This window comes from Apodemus sylvaticus, chromosome 11 (genome assembly GCF_947179515.1).
Source record: "Apodemus sylvaticus chromosome 11, mApoSyl1.1, whole genome shotgun sequence".
NCBI lineage: Eukaryota > Metazoa > Chordata > Mammalia > Rodentia > Muridae > Apodemus > Apodemus sylvaticus.
In genome coordinates, this window is record NC_067482.1 from 95,141,626 (window position 1) to 95,164,215 (window position 22,590).

General features: G+C 48.2%; 1 protein-coding gene across 1 annotated transcript in view; it reads left to right on the forward strand.

Annotated features, from left to right (window-relative positions):
• Spred2 (sprouty related EVH1 domain containing 2) overlaps window positions 1-20,967 on the forward strand; it is a 103,111-nt gene extending 82,144 nt beyond the window's left edge. Inside the window, exons 3-6 of the mRNA XM_052199228.1 lie at window positions 5,188-5,356; window positions 8,206-8,270; window positions 15,090-15,227; window positions 17,728-20,967. Of these exons, the coding sequence (XP_052055188.1) occupies window positions 5,188-5,356; window positions 8,206-8,270; window positions 15,090-15,227; window positions 17,728-18,384 (1,029 nt within the window). The 3' untranslated portion in view covers window positions 18,385-20,967. The remainder of the gene's footprint in view (window positions 1-5,187; window positions 5,357-8,205; window positions 8,271-15,089; window positions 15,228-17,727) is intronic.
• The last annotated feature ends 1,623 nt before the right edge of the window (window positions 20,968-22,590 follow it).

A 22,590-nucleotide genomic window follows, 5' to 3' on the forward strand; every position in this document is an offset into this window, starting at 1 on the left:
AGAGAGAGAGAGAGAGAGAGAGAGAGAGAGAGAGAGAGAGAGAGAGAGAGAGAGAGAGAGAGAGAGAGAGATTCGTACATGGCAGCCAGCCTGGGCCACTTTCTCTATGTCCACCTCCTGTGGAATTGTGTGTGGAGCAGCCTCTGGTTCTGAGGGATGACTGCTACCCACCTTTCGGCCCATCTTTAGATTTCTGTCTCTCCGTCCCTCCCCCTGTGGCCTTTGTAAGCGTGTGACTGCTTCTGTGCCCAACGCTGAGTCACACACCTGCCCCCCCCCCCCACCCCCCGGCTGTGCTTCATCTCTCTCACCCCCAGTTTTTGTGTTTCCGCTCCAGGAAGTTCTGATCTCTGTCCCTGCTCCCACACCATCTACAGATCCAGCAGCCCAGCTTCCGCAAGGCAGTGAGCCGCTGTAGAAGCTCTGAGGGGGCGGATGTTGAAGGAAGCCCCTTTAGGAGGTGGGGAGAGTATGAAGGGACTATGGTGGTTTCCGGCTAAGCTTTGGATGGAGACTTAGTCCCCCTTAGTCCACAGCCAGAGCATGGGTCTGTCATAGGCACGTATGAGGAGGTTCTCCAAGGTGCTGTGTGCGTCTGTTTTAGTTAGGGATGAGCCTGTGAGCTCCTACTGACGTGGCTTCTACAGATATTGGTTCACAAGTAATTAGTCATAGAATTTATGGTACTAGAGAAAATCAGGTTATCCAGAGAAATATGTAAACTAAAATTTCGTAGCCCTGCCTGGCCTGGACTAGCCAGGCTGACCTCAAACTCATGGTGGCTTGGCCTTCTTCTGCCTTCCAAACACTGGGATTAAGAAGAAACTGCGTTGGGATTACAAGTCTGTGCCACCAGGCCTGGCCCTCTTTTCTTGTAATTATAGATGTTCTTCCCGGATTGTAGGAATCAACTCAACTAGTAACACTTTCCCTTTTTGTAATGGGCTTTTTTCTTTTTTAAAGACAGGGACTCTGGTAGTCCAGGTCCACACTGGCCTGAGCTCTTAGGTGAGGGTGACCTTGAATTTGTGGTTCTTCCACTTCCACCCCAGGATGACAAGCCTGCACTTCCCGCTTCAGTGGGTGCTGGGGACCCAGGCCTTGCTGGTGAGGCATCCTTCAGCTCCATCCGCAGCCCACGCGTCCTTTACTGCTCCTTGCCTGCCGTGAAAGCCCGCTACTTAGTCCTTCACCTTGAGGGGGCGTCTTACTCATACCTGACTGTAGCAAATGAGTTGGTTGCCTGGAGAAGAGAACAGGGGGTTTTCTGGGGTTAGGCCGGTCTTCCGGATGGTGACACATTTTATCCGGTGATATAAAAGAAAGACATTTCTTTTCATTTTGTTTTCTTTGTGGTGGGTAGAAAGGAACAAGGAATTGAGTTACATCCCTTGGCCTTGAACTTATAGTCTTCAGACACTAACCTCCCCAGTGCTAGATTACAGTTATGTGCTACCGTTGCTGGTCCACACTCATGCCCATTCTCTCTCTCTCTCTCTCTCTCTCTCTCTCTCTCTCTCTCTCTCTCTCTCTCTCTCTCACACACACACACACACACACACACACACAAATATATTATTTAATGGCATTGTATATTAATGGCATTGTGTGTGTGTGTGCTCTCTCACACGAATGCGCATGATACATGCACACATGACACGGTGCATATTTGAAAATCAGAGGACACGTGGCTCAGCGGAGAAAACCTGGGTTCAGTTCCCAACACTCACATGGCAGTTTGTCACCTCGTAACTCCCGTCCCCGAGGATCTGACATGTGGTACACAAACATACACGCGGACAGAACACCCAGACATATAAAGTGGAAACAATAGTAAAAACAGATTCAGAAAAGCGTTTAACTCTTGGAAAACTGTCCAAGATTCTGATTTTTGTTTTAACTTGGGAAGCTCAGATCTTCTTATTAAAGATATGAGACTGCAGTTATTTTCTTGGAGGTGGCCAAGTTATTTTCTTTGCTCATTTTCAAGAAAATCTCTGCCAAATATTCAATTAATCATCCTTAGTCCTTTGGTTGATCTTCTAATAAAAGTGGTGGTTAGCTGGGCACGCCTTTAATCCCAGCCCTCTGGGAGGCAGAGGCAGGTGGATTTCTGAGTTCGAGACCAGCCTGGTCTACAGAGTGAGTTCCAGGACAGCGAGGGCTACAGAGAAATCCTGTCTCAAAAACAAAAAACAAAACAAAACAAAAAGTGGTGCTTCACAGAGGGAACAGATACAGCCTGCCTGTAATCACTTGAGATGTGGAGGCAGGGAGATCACACATTTGAGGTCAGCCTTAGCTATTGTGGAATCAAGGCTATCCTGGGCTACATGAGAGACCCTGTCCCAAAAGGGGCTAGGGGATGGAAGAGAACGTAAAGGGATTGTGTGTGCCTAGGAAGGAATTCAGATCACGGCTAGACGTCACACTAGCCAGTATGTTCACAGTTACCCTGTTTCCTTCCCTGGTCGGAAGAGGGGAGACTTAGAGTCCCCAGCCTGTGCTGGCTGCTCATCTGGGCAAGCCAGGCTTTCTACATTGCTGCTGCCAAAGCACTGTGTTACCAAGGCTGGATATACAGAAGCCGATGTCGTGTGTATTTCCCATCATGCCCTGAAGCAGAGGATAAAGGGCATTCCGGAGAAACTAGAACTAGTGTGGTGCTTGGTGGTGGCCCCAAGCAGCCCCAAGCCACCAGGCTGCCATATTCACACTGCTGTGTGAGTTACACCCCCATCCCTCACCTGCAGAAATCTCCACACAGAGAGAAGATTGCAGAAGTGTTTGTATAATTCTCTCTGGTTTCAGACTCCCAGAAAGGGGCTGGGGACTGGGGAGGATCCCAGGGCACCACAGGCCAAGTCTGGGAGCTGTTTATGTGTAATGGTGTAGATGGTAGTGGTGTTTGTAAAAGGGGCTGTTTGTGTGAACCATGGTTGGAAAAATTCACATCTGAGGGGAGGAACATCACACAGCCATTGAGCCTCCTAAAATGTCTGGGTTCTTTGGTTTTTTCCTCTCTCTCTTTTTGGGGGGGGGGGGTGGGTAATGCTAAAAGTCAAATATAGGGCCTTTGGCATATTAAATGTATGCTTTTCCACAGAGCTGTATAGATGCATGCATACACACACACACACACACACACACACACACACACACACACACGCACTCACGCACAAAATCCCTGAGACATGATTTTTAAAAAATAAAAACTATTTCCTATTTATGAGTGTTCTGCCATCTGTATGTATGCCGTGTGCCTGGTGCCCACGGTGGTAGAATAGGGTATCAGATCCCCTAGAATTGGCGTTGTGAGCCACCACGAAGATGGTAGGAACCACCCCTAGCGCCCCCTCCCCCCACATGCTTTTAAGAAAAACAGAGGACAAGTTGCAGAAGCACTTTATAAGGATGGCTAAACTGAAATACAAACTTCTGTGTATACGTAAAGCAGACACCAGAGGCTGTGGCTCCGCCCACTGAAGGAGTGGGAGGAGCAGAAGGCTGGGATCTCTAGCCTCCATGCTGATTAGCCAGGCTGGACCGGGGAGGGTGTTCCCATGCACCTGCAAAGCCGTGGGGTCCATCCGTCCCTAGCCCGGCATGGACCAGGCACACGCTGTAATCCCAGCATGCAGGAGGAGTTGGGAAGTCATGTTTGACTACGTGGAGAGTTCAAAGCTGGTCTGAACAACCGGGGAATGGGCGCAGGGAGGAGAAAAACGTAAAAAGGTTAGACAATGATAACAAAGATTTTTTTTTTCTTCATTCGAAAAATATGGGAAAACTTGAGTCTCCTTGTTGGCAAAAAAATAAGGTAAAATAGTAATGATAATAAGTTGAGACTTTGAATTGAACCATTTATTTGTTTCTAAAATGGATGGCATTTGTTAATTAAAGCCTCAGTTATTTGGACTTGCTCAGTTTGGAATGAGGCTGGGCTGGCATTTAGTACTTGTGCTATTCTTAGGGAAAAGGACCACAGTAAGAAACTTAATCATAAATAGAACTGTGAGGGGCTGTCCCCTTTCAGTACTGTGTTATAAAATTAAACTCAGTACTGCTGTTGATAAGCCCATTGAATATTGTTTAGTAGGCAGTATCATTTCTTTTTGCTTTGATACGTTCTTGAAATTTGCACTCTTCTTTAGTCTAGATTTATCCAGATTTCCATAAGCCTTTCCCCTTGCCCTTCACCTGGCAGAGACTAACAAGTTCACACGTGGTGATGACAGAGCTTTGCAAAACAAGATCCAGGCTTAAAACCCAGCAAAATCGCTTTGGTGTTTGTAATAGAGCTATGGGAATGAACACGGTTTGAGATTGTTACTAATGAAAATGTGAAGCTGATATTTGCCTGATTGCAAAGCTTCTCTTCTATGACATGATATAAACACTGGTGTCTGTCAACAAGAGTTCTGAGTTACATGGACAGTTCTGTTACAATATATCCTGCCATCTAATTATGGGATCGATACTAATACACAAGAAACTGTTAGAGAATATTACACCGAGAACTGAGTTATTGTGAGTATGGGGGAGCTGTGGATATGTCCTTAAGATGTTCTGGGGTGTGAGTGTGAGCTGTTATATTCTTCCTTGGTGTTTTCAGACCCCTGCTGTTGTTCCCAGCCTAGGTAAACAGCACTAGATTTAATATAAAGATAGAAAGCCATTCCTTAGTCTCCGTTAGAAACATTTTGCCCATAATCCTAATGTACAGTTAGTAAGATCACTAGAGGAGACCTGCAGGGACCGAACACTTTGGAAGACACAGGAAATGGGCTTGGTGACTAACGGGACAGGGGGCAGGGAATCAGGAGACGAAGATAACCACAGGAGTTTTGAGCCAGGGCGAATGAGCAGACAAGGGTTGGGGTTGCCAGATAGGAGGGAGTTGGGAGAGATGAATTCATTCCCAGCTTGTTGTATTGACTGACACAGGGAGACAGACACCCACAGACCAGGAAGGGGAAGAGGCATCAGCACAGACCTCCCAGCACTGTGGGGGCAGCAGGAGGAGGAGTTGTATGGGAAGAAGGCCAGGCAGTGAGCATCACAGAGTGGTGTCGTGGGTCAGCTGCACCCCAGGTGCAGAGGTGCACACACGGTGGCCAGGCTCTGTCACAGCAGTCACCATTACGGCTGTCACACAAGTAACCAGCCTGTGTTTCAATCCTTTAGGTGGTATTGGAATGCTATATCAGAAAGGACTTGGTCTACACCAAAGCCAATCCGACGTTTCATCATTGGAAGGTTGATAACAGGAGGTTTGGACTTACTTTCCAAAGTCCTGCGGATGCACGAGCCTTTGACAGGGGCGTGAGAAAAGCCATTGAGGACCTTATAGAAGGTACTGGATTTGCCGTCACTTAGTGGGACTGTGGAATGTTCCAGATTACTTTTCATTCAACAGTCAGCTGTCTTGTATCTGTGGCTTGTTCGTAAGAGGGTTTGGGGCCATTCGAAGGTCATTAGATGACAAGGCTTTCCAAGCACCCCATGTGAGCAGTTGGGGGATAGGGGGTTCAGTTTGAGTGGCTTAGCTGGCTGAGAGTGTCCCAAGCAACTCTGGGTCTCCGCGTGGGTGGGCATCACCCATGTCGCCTGTGGAACGGAACACAGGGCTATGGCTGCCTTTGAGATATTTACTGTTTTGTGTAAGTACCTAATCTGTAACGTGAAAGGCTCCATTAGAAGAGCAGAAGCCGGAGCTGGAGAGATGGCTCAGGGGCTGAGGGCAGCAGCTACGCTCGCAGAGGACCGGGTTAGGTTTCTAACACTGCTTGCACCCAGAAGTTGGCTGATGATCACCAATAACCCGAGTTCCGAGGGATTCAACACCTTTTTCTGGCCTCCACAGGTGATGCACACGTATGGCACACAGACTTTCATGCTAATCAAACACCCATAAACATACATATTTTTTTAAAGATTTATTTATTGTATGTAAGTACACTGTAGCTGTCTTCAGATGCACCAGAAGAGGACATCAGATCTCTTTGTAGATGGTTGTGAGCCACCATGCGGGTGCTAGGATTTGAACTCATGACCTTCGGAAGAGCAGTCGTTGGGTGCTCTTACCCACTGAGCCATCTCTCCAGCCCCATACATATTTTTTTAATTTTAAAAGAAATTTAAGTCATACCTGTGATTTGAATACATAGATTAACAATCTGGAACTATACACAGCAAGAATAAATTACTTATATGCAAATGTTCACAAACAATAAACAATAGGATTCTTGTTTCTTTATTTTTAGAAACAATAGGATTCTTGTACTATTTCAAATTAAAATATGAATTTTTAAAATGGATAAAGTACTGGGTGCTAAGGCACACATCTTTAGTTCCTGCTCTCAGTGGGCAGAGACAGGAAGATCTCTTGAGTTTGAGGCCAGTCTAGTTTCCATGACTAACTGCCAGGACTATGTAGAGAGACCCTGTCTCAAAACCCAAAGAGGAGATTGCAAAGTGAAACCCGGACACTACTCACCTGGTCAAAGCACGATGTGCGAGTCTGACACCTGAACTCCGTCACTGGAGTCTGCAGCGGAGGGAGAGCAGGGACTCCTGGAAATTCACACGCACACGCAGGCGTGTGAAGGTCATGCCTGCACTCACAAACGTGCTAATAGTAAATAAGACGGAAGATAAGAAAAGTTAAACAGAAAGTGCTTTTAAAATAGACTTACAGTTCAGCAGCAGCCTCGGGTCAGTACTAACTACAATGCATTCTTTCCCACAGGAGAAATACTTTAAGAGGGAAAGAATCTTATTACTGCCTTTCTGATGGTGGTCAGATGATAATGAAACAGGGCTGGAGAGACCGCTCAGTGGTTAGAAGCACTTGCTGTCCTTCCAGAGGACCGGGGTTCGATTCCCCGACACCGATGGCTCATGGCCAGTTGTTACTCCAGTTCCTGGGGACCATCTTCTGGCCTCCAGGGACACCAAACACACAGTGCACAAATATCGATGCACACAAAACCCTCCACACACACACACACACACACACACACACACACACACACACACGCTTTCAGGAAAAGAAGTGGTGAAACACTTGATATCATCAAATTTGTCTGCACAATTCATTACAAATCAGGATTCAAGGTGCAGGGACCCTGAGGCATGGGCACACTAGAGTGAGAATTGGAAGAAATGGTCTCCAAAGCTGTTTCCTTCGCTTAGGAAATGAGCTGTGAGCTAGGGAGGTTTAGTGGGTAGAAGTGCTTGCTGTCGAGGCTGACAACCTGAGTCTGACTCCTGGGATCCGTGTAGGAGAAAGAAAGGACTGACTCCACAAACGTCCTCTATCTAACCTCAGGGATGCCAGGGCCTTTTTGTTCTCATGTGCTTGTGTGCACACGGACACACACGCACACAATTTTACACGTTTTTATGAAGACTAAGTTTCTCTTTAGATGTAGCTATTGCATTCACACACACACACACATTCTGGCTCCTGTCAGTGGGAGAAGGGGGGGAGGTTCCTGTACTGATTTGCACTCTGGATAAAGAGTTGAGCGAGAAAGTTGAATTTGAATCACCAGATCATTTCATGGTGTGATCAGCACAGCACAGCTCCCACAGTGTAGCCAGAGGCAGTGTGGTGTCTGAATTCAGACCCTGGGTGAGCTAGAGGGTCGGAGGTCCTTATCACTAGGTCCTTATCAGGTAAACAAAGCCCAGCTTCTCCTAGGCTCACAGGTCTGAGTGAGAGGCCTTTAGCTTTTTTCCTACTCTGCTGGGACCTTGAGGTCCCTGAGGCTGATGTGAGCCCTTCCGGTGCAGTGGGCTGCAGCCTCTCCTCACCTCCTCCCTTCCTCGTGTTTCTTCCCCAGCCTCTGTGCTGGGAACCACCGCAGGCCAAGTTAGTTTAGGGAGCATTGTAGCTGGAGCCAAGAGGAATGAGTTACATCATTGAGTCCCCATGATGTGGTCGGTGGACTGAAAAGTAAATATGGGGACAGTTCATTGGTAGGGAGCCTCTGGGGTCCATCGCTGGCACAGGCATATTTTAAAGGCTGGGGATGTGACTCAGTGGTAGACGGACACCCTGCCTAGCATGCATGGGCTCTGGATTCAGTCCTCAGTACTGAAGGGCAGGAAAACGTGCCGCCACACTTAGCGCCTTTTAAACGATGGAGGTGGAGTATCCACAGCTTGATTGATTTCGTTACGTTCTCGTCTTTTCAGGTTCAACAACCTCCTCTTCCACGATCCATAATGAAGCTGAGCTTGGAGACGATGACGTTTTCACAGTGAGTTTCCTTTGCCCTTCGGTTCTCATTGGGTGACGACTGGCAGAGAAGCCACCCGTGGCGGACACTTTGAGTTGTGGCATGTGCAGTTGCCGTGTAGCTGCTGTTATAGAAAACTCTCTCATCCCAGCTTTTCATGTTCTGGTCTTGACCCCCTCGCACATATGTCCAGTGATGCGGCTCACCGTGAAGCCCAGCAGTGTGCACACTCCCAGACCATCAAAGTTCAGGTCCTAAGGCCCTGGCACTCTCTGGTGTGCCCAGGACTGTCCCAGACAGACCAGGATAGTTGGCCTCTCTGCAGTATTTTGTGAACATACTTGGAAAGGAAAGCCGGGGGGGGGGGGGGGGGAGAGGTGAGGGGTGGGCACACACGCCCCTGCAAGTGAGTCCACATGCTGACGCGGATGGCCGATGTCAGGTTAGCGTGTAGCTAATGCGTCAGTTAATGAGATGTAACTGGGACAAAGCGATGACTCCACTTCCTTCTCCGTGGAGATCCTGCGCTTCTGAAGATGGTTGTTTGCTCATCGCCTGTGCTGGGAGCAGTGAGGAGACGGGGCAGCATCCGTGACCCGCACGCAGTTAGACAGGCGTTGGTGTGGCCCAGCAGAGGGCTCGTCTTCATTCAGGCTATACTTCCTGGTCTTGTCCTATTTCATTTCCTGTTTGGATTGTTTGTTTTGGGTGGGGTTTTTTGGGGGTTTTTTGGTCTGGTTTTTGGGGGGTGTTTGTTTGTTGATGAAAAATCTAAAGAATGGCATAGTGCCCCCTCGTACACAGCACCTAGATTCAGCAGGTCTGTCACCCCAGCACTCTAGCGCAATCTGTGTACCTGTTAGCTCCATTCCTGTGACTCTGCCTAAGTATCGTAAAAAAGGCGGCTTACGGAAGAGAGGGTCACTCTGGCTCACGGGTTATGGTTGGTACAGGCCATTGTGGCAGGAAGGAAAGTCATTGTGACGGCCTTGAGCGGGGTCACATTGCATCTGCCATTGAGAAACAGAGGCAGAAGGGTGCCGCCCGCCCGCCGCTGGGCTGACTTCATCCAGTCCAGGACCCAGCCTGGGAATGATGCTTCCTGCGTGGAGGGAGGATCGTCCCATGTCGTTGACATGATGAAGTCGGCGCTTCACCGGAACAGCCCAAGGCTAATCTAGAGGCTCCTGGGCACAGTCAGTCTCTTATTACAGCCTGTCTCTTATGAGTGACATTCAGTATATCACTTTTACATTTTATTTGTTATTGTGTTGCTATCTGTGTGTGCTGTGAGGATGGGAATCTGTTTTTTCCCACTACCTTTAGGAGGGGTCTGAGGGGTGGAACCTGGGTTGCATGACAAGCCCTTCTCTGGTAGACTGTCATCTCACAGGCCAACAATGAGTATTAATCATGAGAGAGCCAAACACACGCACACTCAAGGGCCCATGCACACACAGATTTCTACTGATCCAGCTCAATGTAAATTCTCCTGTACTCTTACTTCGTAGTTGAAATTTTTTTAAATTTTTAAAGAGGTTTATTTATTTATTTATTATATATAAGTACACAGTCTTCAGACACACCAGAAGAAGGTGTCAGATCTTGTTATAGATGGTTGTGAGCCACCATATGGTTGCTGGGATTTGAACTCAGGACCTTCAGAAGAGCAGTCTGTACTCTTAACTGCTGAGCCATCTCTCTAGCCCTGTTTAGTTGATTTTTACGTATATGTTTGTCTGTGCATATGTGTGCGCATGCACACGGACACTACACGCATTTGGGTGCTCTTGGATGCCAGAAGAGTGGATCCTGTCTCCCGGAGCTGTAGTCATAATGGTTGGTAGCCACCCTGTGTGAATGCTGGGAACCAAACTCCCGCCCTCTGGAAGAGCACACTTGCCCACCGAACCATCCATCCCTCTAACCCATCTTTATCTCACATCCCTTTTAAAAATAATCAAGAGCACCCACAGAGGTGAACGTTAGGGTGACCAGTCTGTTCTGATGGTAGTCATCAGACATCTGTCCAAACCCACAGACTATGTAACAGCCACACTGGGCCATAGGAGACTGAGACCCGGGAGATAACATGCTGGGGAGGTTCGCTGACTTTGTAGTTGGGATTTTGTTTTTGCATTTTCAGTTGGTTGGTGGTTTGTTCATTTCTTTGTTTGTTTCTTTTGAGAAAGGGTTTGACTGTGTAGCCCTGGCTGACCTGGAACTTGCTTTGTAGTCTAGGCTGGCCTTGAACTCACAGAGATCCACCTGTCTCTCCTCTGCTTCCTAGTGCTGGGATTAATTGAGGGCACCAGCAGACATGAACAGTTTATTGATTTTTAACAACACAGTCTGGTGGGCTGCACAGTGTGAGGCAGAGACTGCAGGGAATCTCAGCACCTGTAAAGTCAGCTTTGTTCGTAAGTGTAAAATGAAACAGGAGATAAAGTTGGATGGCGGTATTTAAATGTAACAGGCCTCATCTATACTACACAAGGACAGCCAAGATTTCATAATGGCATCTAACGTTTCCTTTATAATTACCCGGTTATTCCGAGACTCCCTTTTGTAAGCTGTTTTTTCTGTTTGTTTTAACTTCACATTTTAAAATACTGGGAGTAGTTGATGAAATTTGTTTCTCTGCATTTATGCCTTGTGGCCATCGGTGGGAAAAACACTGCCCTGGGACTATATAGATGTGTAAGGGAAGGCACCAGTGGTCACAGCCAATAGCAGGGCGTACAGAATTGAGTTTATCCCACACGAAGCCTAAGATGGGCAGAGGGCAGACTGCGGAAGGTAATCCAGTCTACACAGACGGCAAGGGCTCAGAACACTCCTCACCATGACCAGTGGATCAACAGGATGTCACTGACCTTTACACAGGATTCTGGAAAGGGACCCGGTCTAGGGAGCTCTGGGCCCAAAGGCTAAGGCAGGCGTGTGAGCTGTGGAGCATTGTATGTGGGGCTGTCAGGAAGTGAGCTTGGTGGTTCTTCCTCAGCACTGCTGGTGGCTGTGTGGCTACACAGCTTTCTCTGGTGCTCGGAGCAGATCCTCTCAGCAGTTGGCAGACTGCTTACATCTGTTCTTCTGTCACGTTTGGGGAGCCAGACAACAGCAGGCAGGTTAAAGGTGGTTTCCTGTGCTCTAGAGCAAAATCGTAATTCGCAGCTGCTTCCCAGCTACCTGCCAGAAGTGATTTATGGGCAAAGGCGAGGGCGGGGCGGGAAGGGTGACAGATGCCAGAATCGGCCTCGTTTGTCCTTTAAGCTGCAGGGATTCTCACACTGCTCCGGGGAGACTGACTCCAGAGAAGGGCACCACAACAGATTGCATTCCACGTAGACCTGGTTTATGGGGTCACTTGCCTATTTGCAAACATGGGCCTATTTATAACAGGCCCATCTTTATTCCGAGGCTGTTTGACTGTAGAAAGACGGGACAGTGGCAGGGGCTCATAAGCCAGATTCCTAGTCACTGCCGAGCTCACGTAACTGCACATTCTGACCCAAGACAGTAATGGCGTCTGAAGTATGAACCAAGGAATGGAGCGGCGCTTGTAGCCCCCGTGGTCAGCTGCTTCCCGGGTAGGTGCAGCGTTGCAGCGTCCTGAACCGCTTTTTGGAAGACAAATGGGATTCTTATCAGAAGGGGTATAACTACTGCTAAGCATCCCACGTTTCTGATTCTTAAGAATTAGGATTTTGTTTCCAGAGGCAACCATCTGCATTAGGGAGTCCCTCGTAGGTCTAACCGGAGAGTTCACGCGTGTGTGGTTTCTGTCTCTGCCACTGGGGCCAGAGGTTTCCTTGGTTCTCAGCATTCCTTGGAACTTGGGGGCCACGGGACGCTATGGACATGGTTGGTAGTTAAGAGCACAAGTTGATTAACTTACACACTGGGACCACCAGTTTGAGTGTGTCCCCCACCCCACCAAGGGTTCCCATGTTACTGCTTCGGCATTAACGAATTCGCTCTAACCCTGCTGTCTCTGCCGGCTGAGAAACCTGTTACTAAAGCCGCCTCTCTCAAAAGCCTTGGGTCCCAGAGTTGTTAGAACTTCGCTTTTTGGTCTTCTTGGGCACAGAGCATCCATGTTAGTTCACTGAAACCTACCCAGGAGCAAGGCAGATCAGAGGCAGCCTTGATTGATGGTCAGATCTTGAAGTTGACCGTAACACGAATACTTAAGGGTCTTGCACACTTACGTGTGTGCATGCGTGCTTTGTACGGTACTTTGTCTTCACTCTGGCAACCATGGGGTAATAGGTGACCCTGTTCCAAGGTACGTGCCCCTGTCACATCGACACTTCGCAAGATCCACAGTCCGGTCTGATCTGGGCAGTCTCCTTAGATGAGACTTCTTTTTTTAGGTGAGTGGCCTATAAAGGTGACAGTTAAAGCTAACTGGGACACTTCCACTCTTATCAACCCGACACACAAACCTGTTGCTCTAAACTGTAACCTTGTCTCAAGATCTTCTTGTGTTAGTATCACAATACAACTTCTCTTAACTTATTCCAGAAGGGAAGAACCAGGGCATAAAAATAATTAGATTTTAAAAATGAATAAAAACAACCAGCCGTGTAAGTCAAAGATCCTGTAGCTTGCCTCCAGCATCAGAACTCGGTCGTGGTATGTGTGTCTTCTGGCTCCAGCAGGCCTGGGGAGCCCCACTTCGCCAGCTCTGCCGTCTGCAGCAAGCACAGCTTGTCCCATAGTCTTCTGCTGGGTCCGCTAACACCTGCTGCTCTCCTGGCATCTCTGGTATGCTGGGGTCTCCAAAGCAACTGAGGCTGCACTTCACCAATGGCCTCTCTGACACCTGTCCATTGTGCCAAGCCTCAGTTACTCTGACAGCCTCACGCCTTCGACCCAGTGCTGCCTAGACAATGCTCACATACTGTTGCCAAGTTCTCCACCTACACAATGCAGCCTGCCTCCCATGCACCAGTTCGGGAGCACCTACTCTGAAGAATTGGGGGGGGGGGAGAATTGTTGTTTTAAGGTAGGGTTTTTCTGTGTGGCCCTGGCTGTCCTGGAACTTGCTCTGAAGACCCAGGCTAGCCTTGAACTCACAGACATCTGCTATCTACCTCTGCCTCCTGATTGCTGGGACTAAGCGCACGCACCACCAGCACCCAGCTAGGGAACTTTCTCAGTGATCACAGCTGACCTCTCAGCCCCAGTTTGGCCGGCGTCCTGTTGTTCCGGGAGCACAGGCTCACCTCAGTGGTGTTGCTCTCTTGTTGATCACTGTTGATTCTTGAGCCCTGATGAATAGTGTGCACACATTTTTAGCCAAATTACTACACTAACACTCCTTATCCCAAGTCCAGATAGTGGACCTCTGAAACCCTCAAGACCAAGCCTCCACTGTCCATGTTTCTGTCAGAATTCTTAGTTTCCAAGATCCCACTAAGTTTCTAGTCCTCACCAGGGAAAGGCCAATCCCTGAGAGTCTGTAGAGTCTGTATAGCTGTATAGACACACCCTGCTGTCTCAAAAGGAGTGGGGGTGGGGCAGGCTTTTATTTCGGCTTAACACACATCTCTTTGTCATGGTGTCTGTAAGCCAAGGTTACAAATGGATCAGCGTGTTCAGTCACAGCAGAGTGGCTGGTAGGACCCAAGCATCTAGCCTTTCTCCCATGCCCAGTACTGTGTTTTTACATCTTAGATAAACAGCTTGTCTTTCCAAGGCCTTGCTGCTGGGCCTCTCCGGCTGTGGAGCTAACTTCTTCACGTTGAGACAGTCTGGTCGTTCTCCTGTATAAGATGAACTCAAGACTGGAAAACCAGGAGTGTTGGTTCATATTCTGTAATCCCAGCCCTTGAGATGTAAAGTCAGAAAACTAAGCCATCATGGAAGGGGAGGGAACAGAGACAGAGAGATGGCTCAAAGATTAAAAGCACCTCCTACTACTAGCACCCAGCTCAAGGTAGCTGCCTGCCTATAAGCTCCAAGGGACCCAGCGCCCTCTGCTGACCTCCATGAGCACCTACACTCACATGCACATTATTAAAAAACCAAGTAACCAAGTAAGCTTGGCCCTTGGAGGCCGGAAGAGAGCACCAGATCCCCCAGAATGTGAGTGATAGGCAGTACAAGCTGTCGGATGTAGGTGATAAGAACCTGGGTCTCCTGCAAAAACAGCAAGTGCACTCAACCCCGGGCCCTTTCTCCAGTCCCCAGCACACAGTTTTAATCCAGCTCTGGGGAGGAAGGGGCAGGTCTGGGCTACCTAATGAGTTTCAGGCCGGCCAGGTCTATGCAACCAGACTCTGTTTCTTTCTTTCTTTCTTTCTTTCTTTTTATTTATTTATTTATTTATTTATTTATTTATTTATTTAGGATTTTGGGTTTTTTCAAGACAGTTTTTTCTCTGTATAGTCCTGGCTGTCCTGGAACTCACTCTGTAGACCAGGCTGGCCTCCAACTCAGAAATCTGCCTGCCTCTGCCTCCCAGAGTACTGGGATTACAGGTGTGCGCCACCACGGCCCAGCTCAGACTCTGTTTCAAAAAATAAATAAATTATGGAGACTGGAAGGTCCAAAGAGATTCACAGCCAGGAAACAGTGTTTGGATTGGTGCATGTCAGAGCTTGTGTGTTTTGTAATTGTTTATTTATGTGTGCGTGCGTGCGTGTGTGTGTGTGTGTGTGTGTGTGTGTGTGTGTGTGTACTGGCAAACAATATCAGAGGACAACTTTTGGGAATTATTGCTCATGTTATAGGTTCTAGGGAGTGGCATCTCGTGGTCCATGTACTTTTACGTACTGAGCGGGGCTCGTTTTTTGTTTTTTAATGAACTGTTTATTGCTTCTCTCCAAACAGACAGCTACAGACAGTTCTTCTAATTCCTCACAGAAGAGGGAACCGACCACAAGGACAATCTCCTCCCCCACATCTTGTGAGCACCGGAGGATTTATACCCTTGAGCCATACCCCATGGACCATTACCACCCCGACCAGGTGAGCCGGACACTTCATGCCTCTACCCTGTAAGGATAGCCCTGGCTCCGGCTTTCTCCCACCTGCTTTCCTCTTGCCTGTGGCGGAAGTACTACCTGGTGGTAGCAGCAGTTTATCGATGAGAACATGATGACCTGTGGAGTGTCTGGGGGGTGGGGGATCCTAGGCAAAAATTGTGCCAGACTTCCTCTGTGTCCCTGCCTCCTGGCTGTGAAAGCACTGGCCGAGTCAAAGGGAAAGAATGTTGCCCTCTTGCCTGTGACCCTGGCTGGCGTGCCGCTCCAGGCCCAGTCTTGCTCAGGGGCATATAGCTGTAGTGCCTTAGTCTGAATTCAGTAATTCAACAAATAGCTACTGAGTGGCTATTTTGTAGAAAAAGTTCCCAAATAAATGATGGGGCATGGATGACTGCCTGTGTCGGTTACATGACCTCTAGGCTAATTTGAAATGAAAAGAAGCAAGCTCTGGGCAGGGAGATGCTGTTTTGTTTTGCCTTTTCTGTTGCTGTTTTAAGATGGTTTTGCTGTGTGCTTTTAGCATTTTGACATTAAAATGTTCTGTTATTAGCTGGGCATGGTGGCATATGCCTGTGAACCTGATTTGGGGAGACTGAGGTAGGCCAGCCTGGGCTACATGAGCTCCAAGCCAGATTAAACTAAAAGTAGGAGGCCCTGTCTTAACAAACAAAAATCCAACAACAACATATTTGCTTTTAAACTAGGTGTGGTAGCATAGGCCTGCAATCCCAGCACTTGGAAGATGTTGTTGTATGATACAAATACTTTTTTTTTTTTTAAAGAAAAAAACAAATAAGCAAGAGAGGAAGGGAGATGATTGTTGTGGTGGGAAAAGCAGCAGGTATAAGGCGCCTGGTCGCAGTGTATCTATAGCCTAAAGAATAATTGTACTCCGGTCACCTTTGCCCTTTTATACAGGCCTGACTTCCTGCCTAGGGAATGGCGCTGCCCACCGAGGGTGCGGTGTATCTTCCCACCTAAAAGAGATGACCCCTGCAAGGCTATCTCTCTGGTGGTTCTCATCAAATTGATATTTGAGATTAACCATCAAGGATGCCTGTAGGAGTCAAATGTGATCCGTATCTGGAACCTGCTTATCTTTCTCACATTTGTGTGTCAGTCTTTTCAGTCAGATTACAATGTCAGTGCAAGCTAGTGAACCTTGTGAGATGTCTTCTTTAAAAAATATTTTTCTTTTGTAAAGGGCCACTGAGGCGTCCCTTACGGCAAAAGTGCTTGCCGAGTAATAAGCCTAGAGACCTGAGTTGATCCCCAGAACCCATGTAAAGGTAGAACAGGAGAACAAAGTCCACGGCATGGCTGTGATCTCTATATGTGTGCTGTGGAATACTAAATAAATTAACAGAGATGAGGTATCACCATGTAGCCCTGGCTGTCCTAGAACTCACAGAGATCTGCCTGCCTCCACTTCCCAAGTGCTAGCATCAAAGCCCTACCACCACTCCTGGCTATAATTTTGCTTTTAAGCATCAGCGAGGACTAGGCAGTTACAAGTCTCAGTGGTTAAGAACCTGATGCCCTTGCAAAAGATCCAAATTCACATCCTAGCACCCACAGCTAGACTCACAACTACCTAGAAGTCCAGTTTTAAGATATTCAGCTCCTTCTTCTGTTGTCCTTGGACATCTCCATACACACACACAGGAAGAGACACACACAGACACACACAAACGCATAAAACAAAATTTTCAAAAAAAAAAAGACGAAGAAGAAAGTCTTCAGGCATTCCATCCATGCCTTTAATCCCAGCACTAAAGAAGAGACAGATCTCTGTGAGTTCCAATATAGCCGGGCCAATATAGTGAGACCCTGACTCAAAATAACCAACTGGCATTTGTACGGATGAGTACATACACTATAAAAGTGGGTACGGAACTTCTTGTCCCCTTTTAAAGATTGGCTCTGCACAGGATCTGGGGGCAGCTGACCTGAGAGACACCGGAGGTGGGGATTAAAAGTAAGGCAGGACTATTTTTCCTCTTAGGATGGTTATGTTGGACTTAGCAAACTGTACTCCTTTTGGCGGGGGGGGGGGGGGGGGCGTCCTGTAGCCCAGGCTGACCCAGAAGAGAACTCACTGTGTAGCAACGCAATGATTTCCCTCCACCTCCCGCACCCTGGGATTGCAGGCGTTCTCTCACGCCGGGGTATTTAGGATCCTGAGGACTGATTGACTTCAGGGCTCTGTCTTGCTAGATAAGAATTACCAGCTGGACTCAAAACTGCACCCAAGGTGAGCCGGCTATCCTAAGAACCTGGTCACTCCAACAGGAAGGGCAGATCTGCCGGGTTCTGCTCACAACTGAGGCAAGCTTGTATCGGATACGGCAAGCTTGTTTCGGTTTCCATTCTTTTCCGAAAATGCCCTGAAGAAGGGAACTTTCTTCACCGCTGTCTTTGGTGGCCGGCCAGCTGTCAGTGGCGCCCCAGGCTGTAACACTGTCTGGTTTTTCTCTGAACAGCGGTTGCCGAGGTCCTTCCCCCGGGTCACCTTCCCAGAAGATGATGAAGAAATTGTACGCATCAACCCCCGAGAGAAGATCTGGATGACCGGCTATGAAGATTACCGGCACGCTCCGGTTCGCGGCAAATACTTGGACACCACAGAAGACGCGGACTCATACGTGCGCTTCGCCAAGGGCGAAGTCCCCAAACACGAATATACCTATCCCTATGTTGATTCTTCGGACTTTGGCTTCGGCGAGGACCCCAAAGGCGGTGTGATCAAGACACAGCCGCCGCGCACCAAGTCCCGTCGGCGGAAGGAGAACGGCGAGCGATCGCGCTGTGTGTACTGCAGGGATATGTTTAACCACGAAGAGAACCGACGGGGCCACTGCCAAGATGCGCCCGACGCCGTGAGAACTTGTATCCGCCGGGTAAGCTGTATGTGGTGCGCGGACAGCATGCTGTACCACTGTATGTCCGACCCCGAGGGAGACTACACCGACCCTTGCTCGTGTGACACTAGCGACGAGAAGTTTTGCCTCCGGTGGATGGCTCTAATTGCATTGTCCTTCCTGGCTCCGTGTATGTGCTGTTACCTGCCCCTCCGGGCCTGCCACCATTGTGGAGTGATGTGCAGGTGCTGTGGCGGGAAGCACAAAGCCGCAGCGTGACTCGGGTTCCCCACCTGCTGCTTCTCCAGCCACAGCCACGGGCAACTTGTCTATCTTGCGTGTTCCCCCATCTTCTCCCCGGTTCCCTTCCAAAAGGCGAGTCCAAGAAGAGGAGGCCAGGCTCCTTGGTCCCTTGGTGACATCATTCCAAACCTGGGGTAGCCGCCGCCCCCTGTGTCAGCCACATTCCCACCCCCACCCCACCCCGACCCCCGACCCCCGCAGTGTTCTGAGGAAAGGAACCTTCCGCATAGGCTCGTGTATTTAATCATGCTGTCTTTATCTGAGTGTTGGTTTCCTGACCCCTCTCCTTCCCACTTGGAGGGGTTTACTGTTTTCTCCCTGCCCCCCATTGGGCTTGCCTGTCGCTAATTAGAATAGGTCCCTCAGAGATGTGCCCTAATGATGAAGCCATCACCACAACAGCATGTTGTTATGCGAGGAGGTGAGCCCGGTAACGAGCATGTACCACGAAACGATAGTACTTTCACTCCTTAGCCAAATCTCCCACATCAGCGATCGTTTTTTGTTTTGTTTTTTTGTTTTGTTTTGTTTGTTTTTTGTCTTTAACCTGCGGTCATCTCTTCCCCCGCCCCACCCCCACCTTGAATTCATTCACTGATGCAAAACAGTCACCTTTTAAATGACTTTTTGAGCCTTAAATCCATATTAACGTGTGAGAATCAAGAGAAAATTCCTCAAATCACTTTGCATCCTCTTGGACCGGGGCTTGCAAGGGGATTTGGGTTTCCGTGAGCCTGCCCAGTTTGCCCGTAAAATAGGACTTTTTAGAATTGTGTTGCCACTTCTAAAATCCTAGCAATACTTGGAATAACACGTCAGTGAGATAAACTTTACTCACCATTTTACAAACCAAATCAAGTTATTCAAACACCAGTGTTCTGTGAACAAGTTCCAGTTGAAAAACACTAAAGTTGGGATTAAAACAGTAGTTGTTCTCTGCCCCTACACTGTTTTATATTACTCAGGGGGCATTTTAAATACCATCGATTCAGAGTTGTGGCTTGCATTTTTTTAAGTGTATATTTTGGGGTTTTTTTTGGGGGGGGGCGTTGTTTTGTTTTTTAATTTGAAGCTCAATTCTTCATTTATACTTGAAAAAAAACAAGGCCATATGTAAAGGAAAAAAGAAAAACCTTTCAATGCCTAAGTGTCTTTTCTTCTACCACTCCACACCCACAGTTGCCACTTGGGGTGCACAGATAAAGGGTAGGTCACCAGCTGATAATGCCTGTTGCTGGACCATGCAAAAGGCTTCTAATTCACTGGAGGCGGGGAAAGAGCATGTGTGTGTGTGTATGTGTGTATCTATATATACACAGATATACACACACACACATACATACATTATATATATATATATATACATTATAAGGAATAGCCAAATCTTACTGAAAAAAGAAAAGCGAAAGTGGTTACCAATACCTAGCATAGTACAATCAGAACTCCTTAACACAGGAGGGACAGGTTTGTTGCCACTGGCTGTTCTTCCCATAGTGATTAACAGTGGAGGGCAGGCTCAGTCCCCTTTAGTCCCCTCCCCCCTTATTGCACACAGTCTTTAAAGGAAAAGGCCTTTTTTCCAGTCTGTCAATCATACTGGGAAAGTGCTAGCCTTGTATACCTTCCTGGCGGTGTTTTCTGCTCGCCTGACCGCCTGTCGTCTTTCTTTAGACAGACCATCCATCGGTGTAGATAATCAGCATGCTTATGCGTTAATTGGGAGGTGTTTTTCTTTGTTGGGATGGCTGGTTGGGGCTATCTATTGTAGATGGAGGGGGTCTCTGTGCTAGGAGACTCTAGACGCCTCCAGCCAGCTACCAGTGCTTTGGAGAGACTGTCCCCAGCCTGAGGGACACTCCTTGGGCCTTTCGCCTCTCTACCAAGCACAACACTAATCTGTTCCCTCAGCCCTCCGTCTGTCCGTCCGTCAGTCCGTTCAAGTGCCCCTATTTATTTCAGTGAGAATGCGCGTCCTGACCGCCTCTCTCGCGGCGGTGCCTCTGTTTGTGCTTCCGTCCTCCCTGGCTGGTTCCCACCCTCTTAGGAGTTATGCTGGTGCATCTTAATCCTCTGTGCATCATTGTCTTTTGGTTTGTGAAGGCAGCGGTTAAGGGCACAAAGACAGCTATGGGGACATTTATGTAAATATGTTTAATTGCCACACTGCAGCTGAACGGTGTGTAGTATTTTCCCAGTCAGCTTTGCCATACTGACGTCAATCATTTGAGAGAAATTATTCAGATTTTATTTTTATATCCATGGTAACAAAACCTAACCAAAAGGTTTCCTGCTCAGAAGTTTCCCTGATTCTCATCCCAAGCTATTCGCTCACATTAACAAATCAAAGTGCCTGAAGCCTCACTCATTACCTGTATACTAAAGCCCCTGTTGTATTGATTTTTTTTTTATAATAAGCCTTTTTACCTCTGTAAAAATATATATATACAAGTGTATGATGTACATTTTAGTTCTTAACTTTTTTTATGGTTTCTAATATGTATGACCAACGTAGCCATTGCTTTGAAATGTGCCATGTAAATATAAACACATCCTATCAGACTTTCGGCTTTGGAGTGTTTGTTTAGTTTGGAGTCCTCACACACAGGATGGGGTGGGGTTGCCTTCAAAGAAGAACATGAGATGTGGGTCTTTTGTGAGGCACTTCCCACCTGTGGTTCTATTTCCGGAGGGGGTGGGGGGTGGAGTAGGGGTGACATGTCCCCTCCTCCACTCTTCCCTCCTAGCCAGTCTTCCTTCAAGCCCTCCTCAGAGGGGAGGGGGGCTATACTTCCTTTGAGCTGTTTTCCCCTCATCCCTGCTGAAATCCAGAGTGGGGTGGGGATGAGAGGCCGGTTTCGGAAGCCAGCACCAGCGCCAGCCCATGGCCCCCTTTCTGCCTCTTCTGCATACCAGAAGGCTATGACAGCATCCCCAGGAGAAAATAAAATAGGATGTTGAGGGTTACAGAAGAGAAGTGGTTTCTCCAGAGAACTTACCGGTGTTCTTTTCTAAAATGAGGTTTACGGAGGAGCCCTCACCCCAACACCACCCCAATCCTCTTCCATGTTAGTTTTAACTTTCCCCAGAAAGAAGGGTGTTTCTAAGCCTCTGACAGATGTCAAATGCAAGATGGCTGCTTAAAGTTAGGTAGCGAGGTTTCAGGCTCTCCCGAGAGCTGGCGTGGGGGGGCGGGGGGCGGGGCTGGAGAGGCCATCCAGAACCATCACTTGACCTGAGCCTCTCCCAATGTTCTATGAGTCTAAAGCTAAGAATGGGAGTCAGGGTGACCCTGAAGTCAGCGAGGCCGAGGGCCTATGCAGGCTGGCTAGTGACAACCCCACGTCTGTAGAGGGCCTTTCCCCAAGCTTCCGGGTCCCTCCCCACATGGAAAGTGGCCACTTGTTCTGACTGCCTCAGGAATTGGCAGGGGCTTCAATACCAGGAGCTGGCGGGCTAGCTCTGGCTGTGACTCTCATTTTTATCCCTCCAAGAAGGGAAGTGTTCATGTTCATTTCACACAGAAGGAGGCCCGGAAAGAGCTGATGTGGCCGGATCGCCCCCAGGAGGTCTGCTGTCTGATCAGCACCTTTCTTGCTTTCCTCTGGTATACATGTTACAGGACCCAAATCCAACTGCTTGCCCCTCCTTTCCCCCTTGCTAAGGGAGATGAAATCCTGCCAGAACCAAGCCTTGAGACAATGTGCTGCGGCAACGATGATCCAGCAGGTAAGAGCACTCTACTCACCATCAGAGGACTCCTGCAGTTCTCAACACCCACATGACAACACAGTCTGCAGCTCCAGGCCATCTGTGGGCACCAGGTCATATCAAGTACACATACATACACACACACATACATACATACATACATACATACATACATACATACATACATACATACAGGCAAAACACTCCTATACACAAAAGTACAGACAATAGTGGCTCACACCTTTAATCCCAAGATCTCTTACGTTTGAAACCTCCTCTACGGAGAAACCCTGTCTCAGAAAAACAGAAAACCAAACCCACCAACCAGATAACAACAAAACCCACCCACCCCAAGCAAGATTGGTGACATATATATAATCTTAGCATTTAAGAGTCTGAGACAGGGGGATTGCTTTGACTTCAGGGTCAGCTTGTGCTCTGCAGTGAATTCCAGGAGCCTGAGCTAGTGTGCCC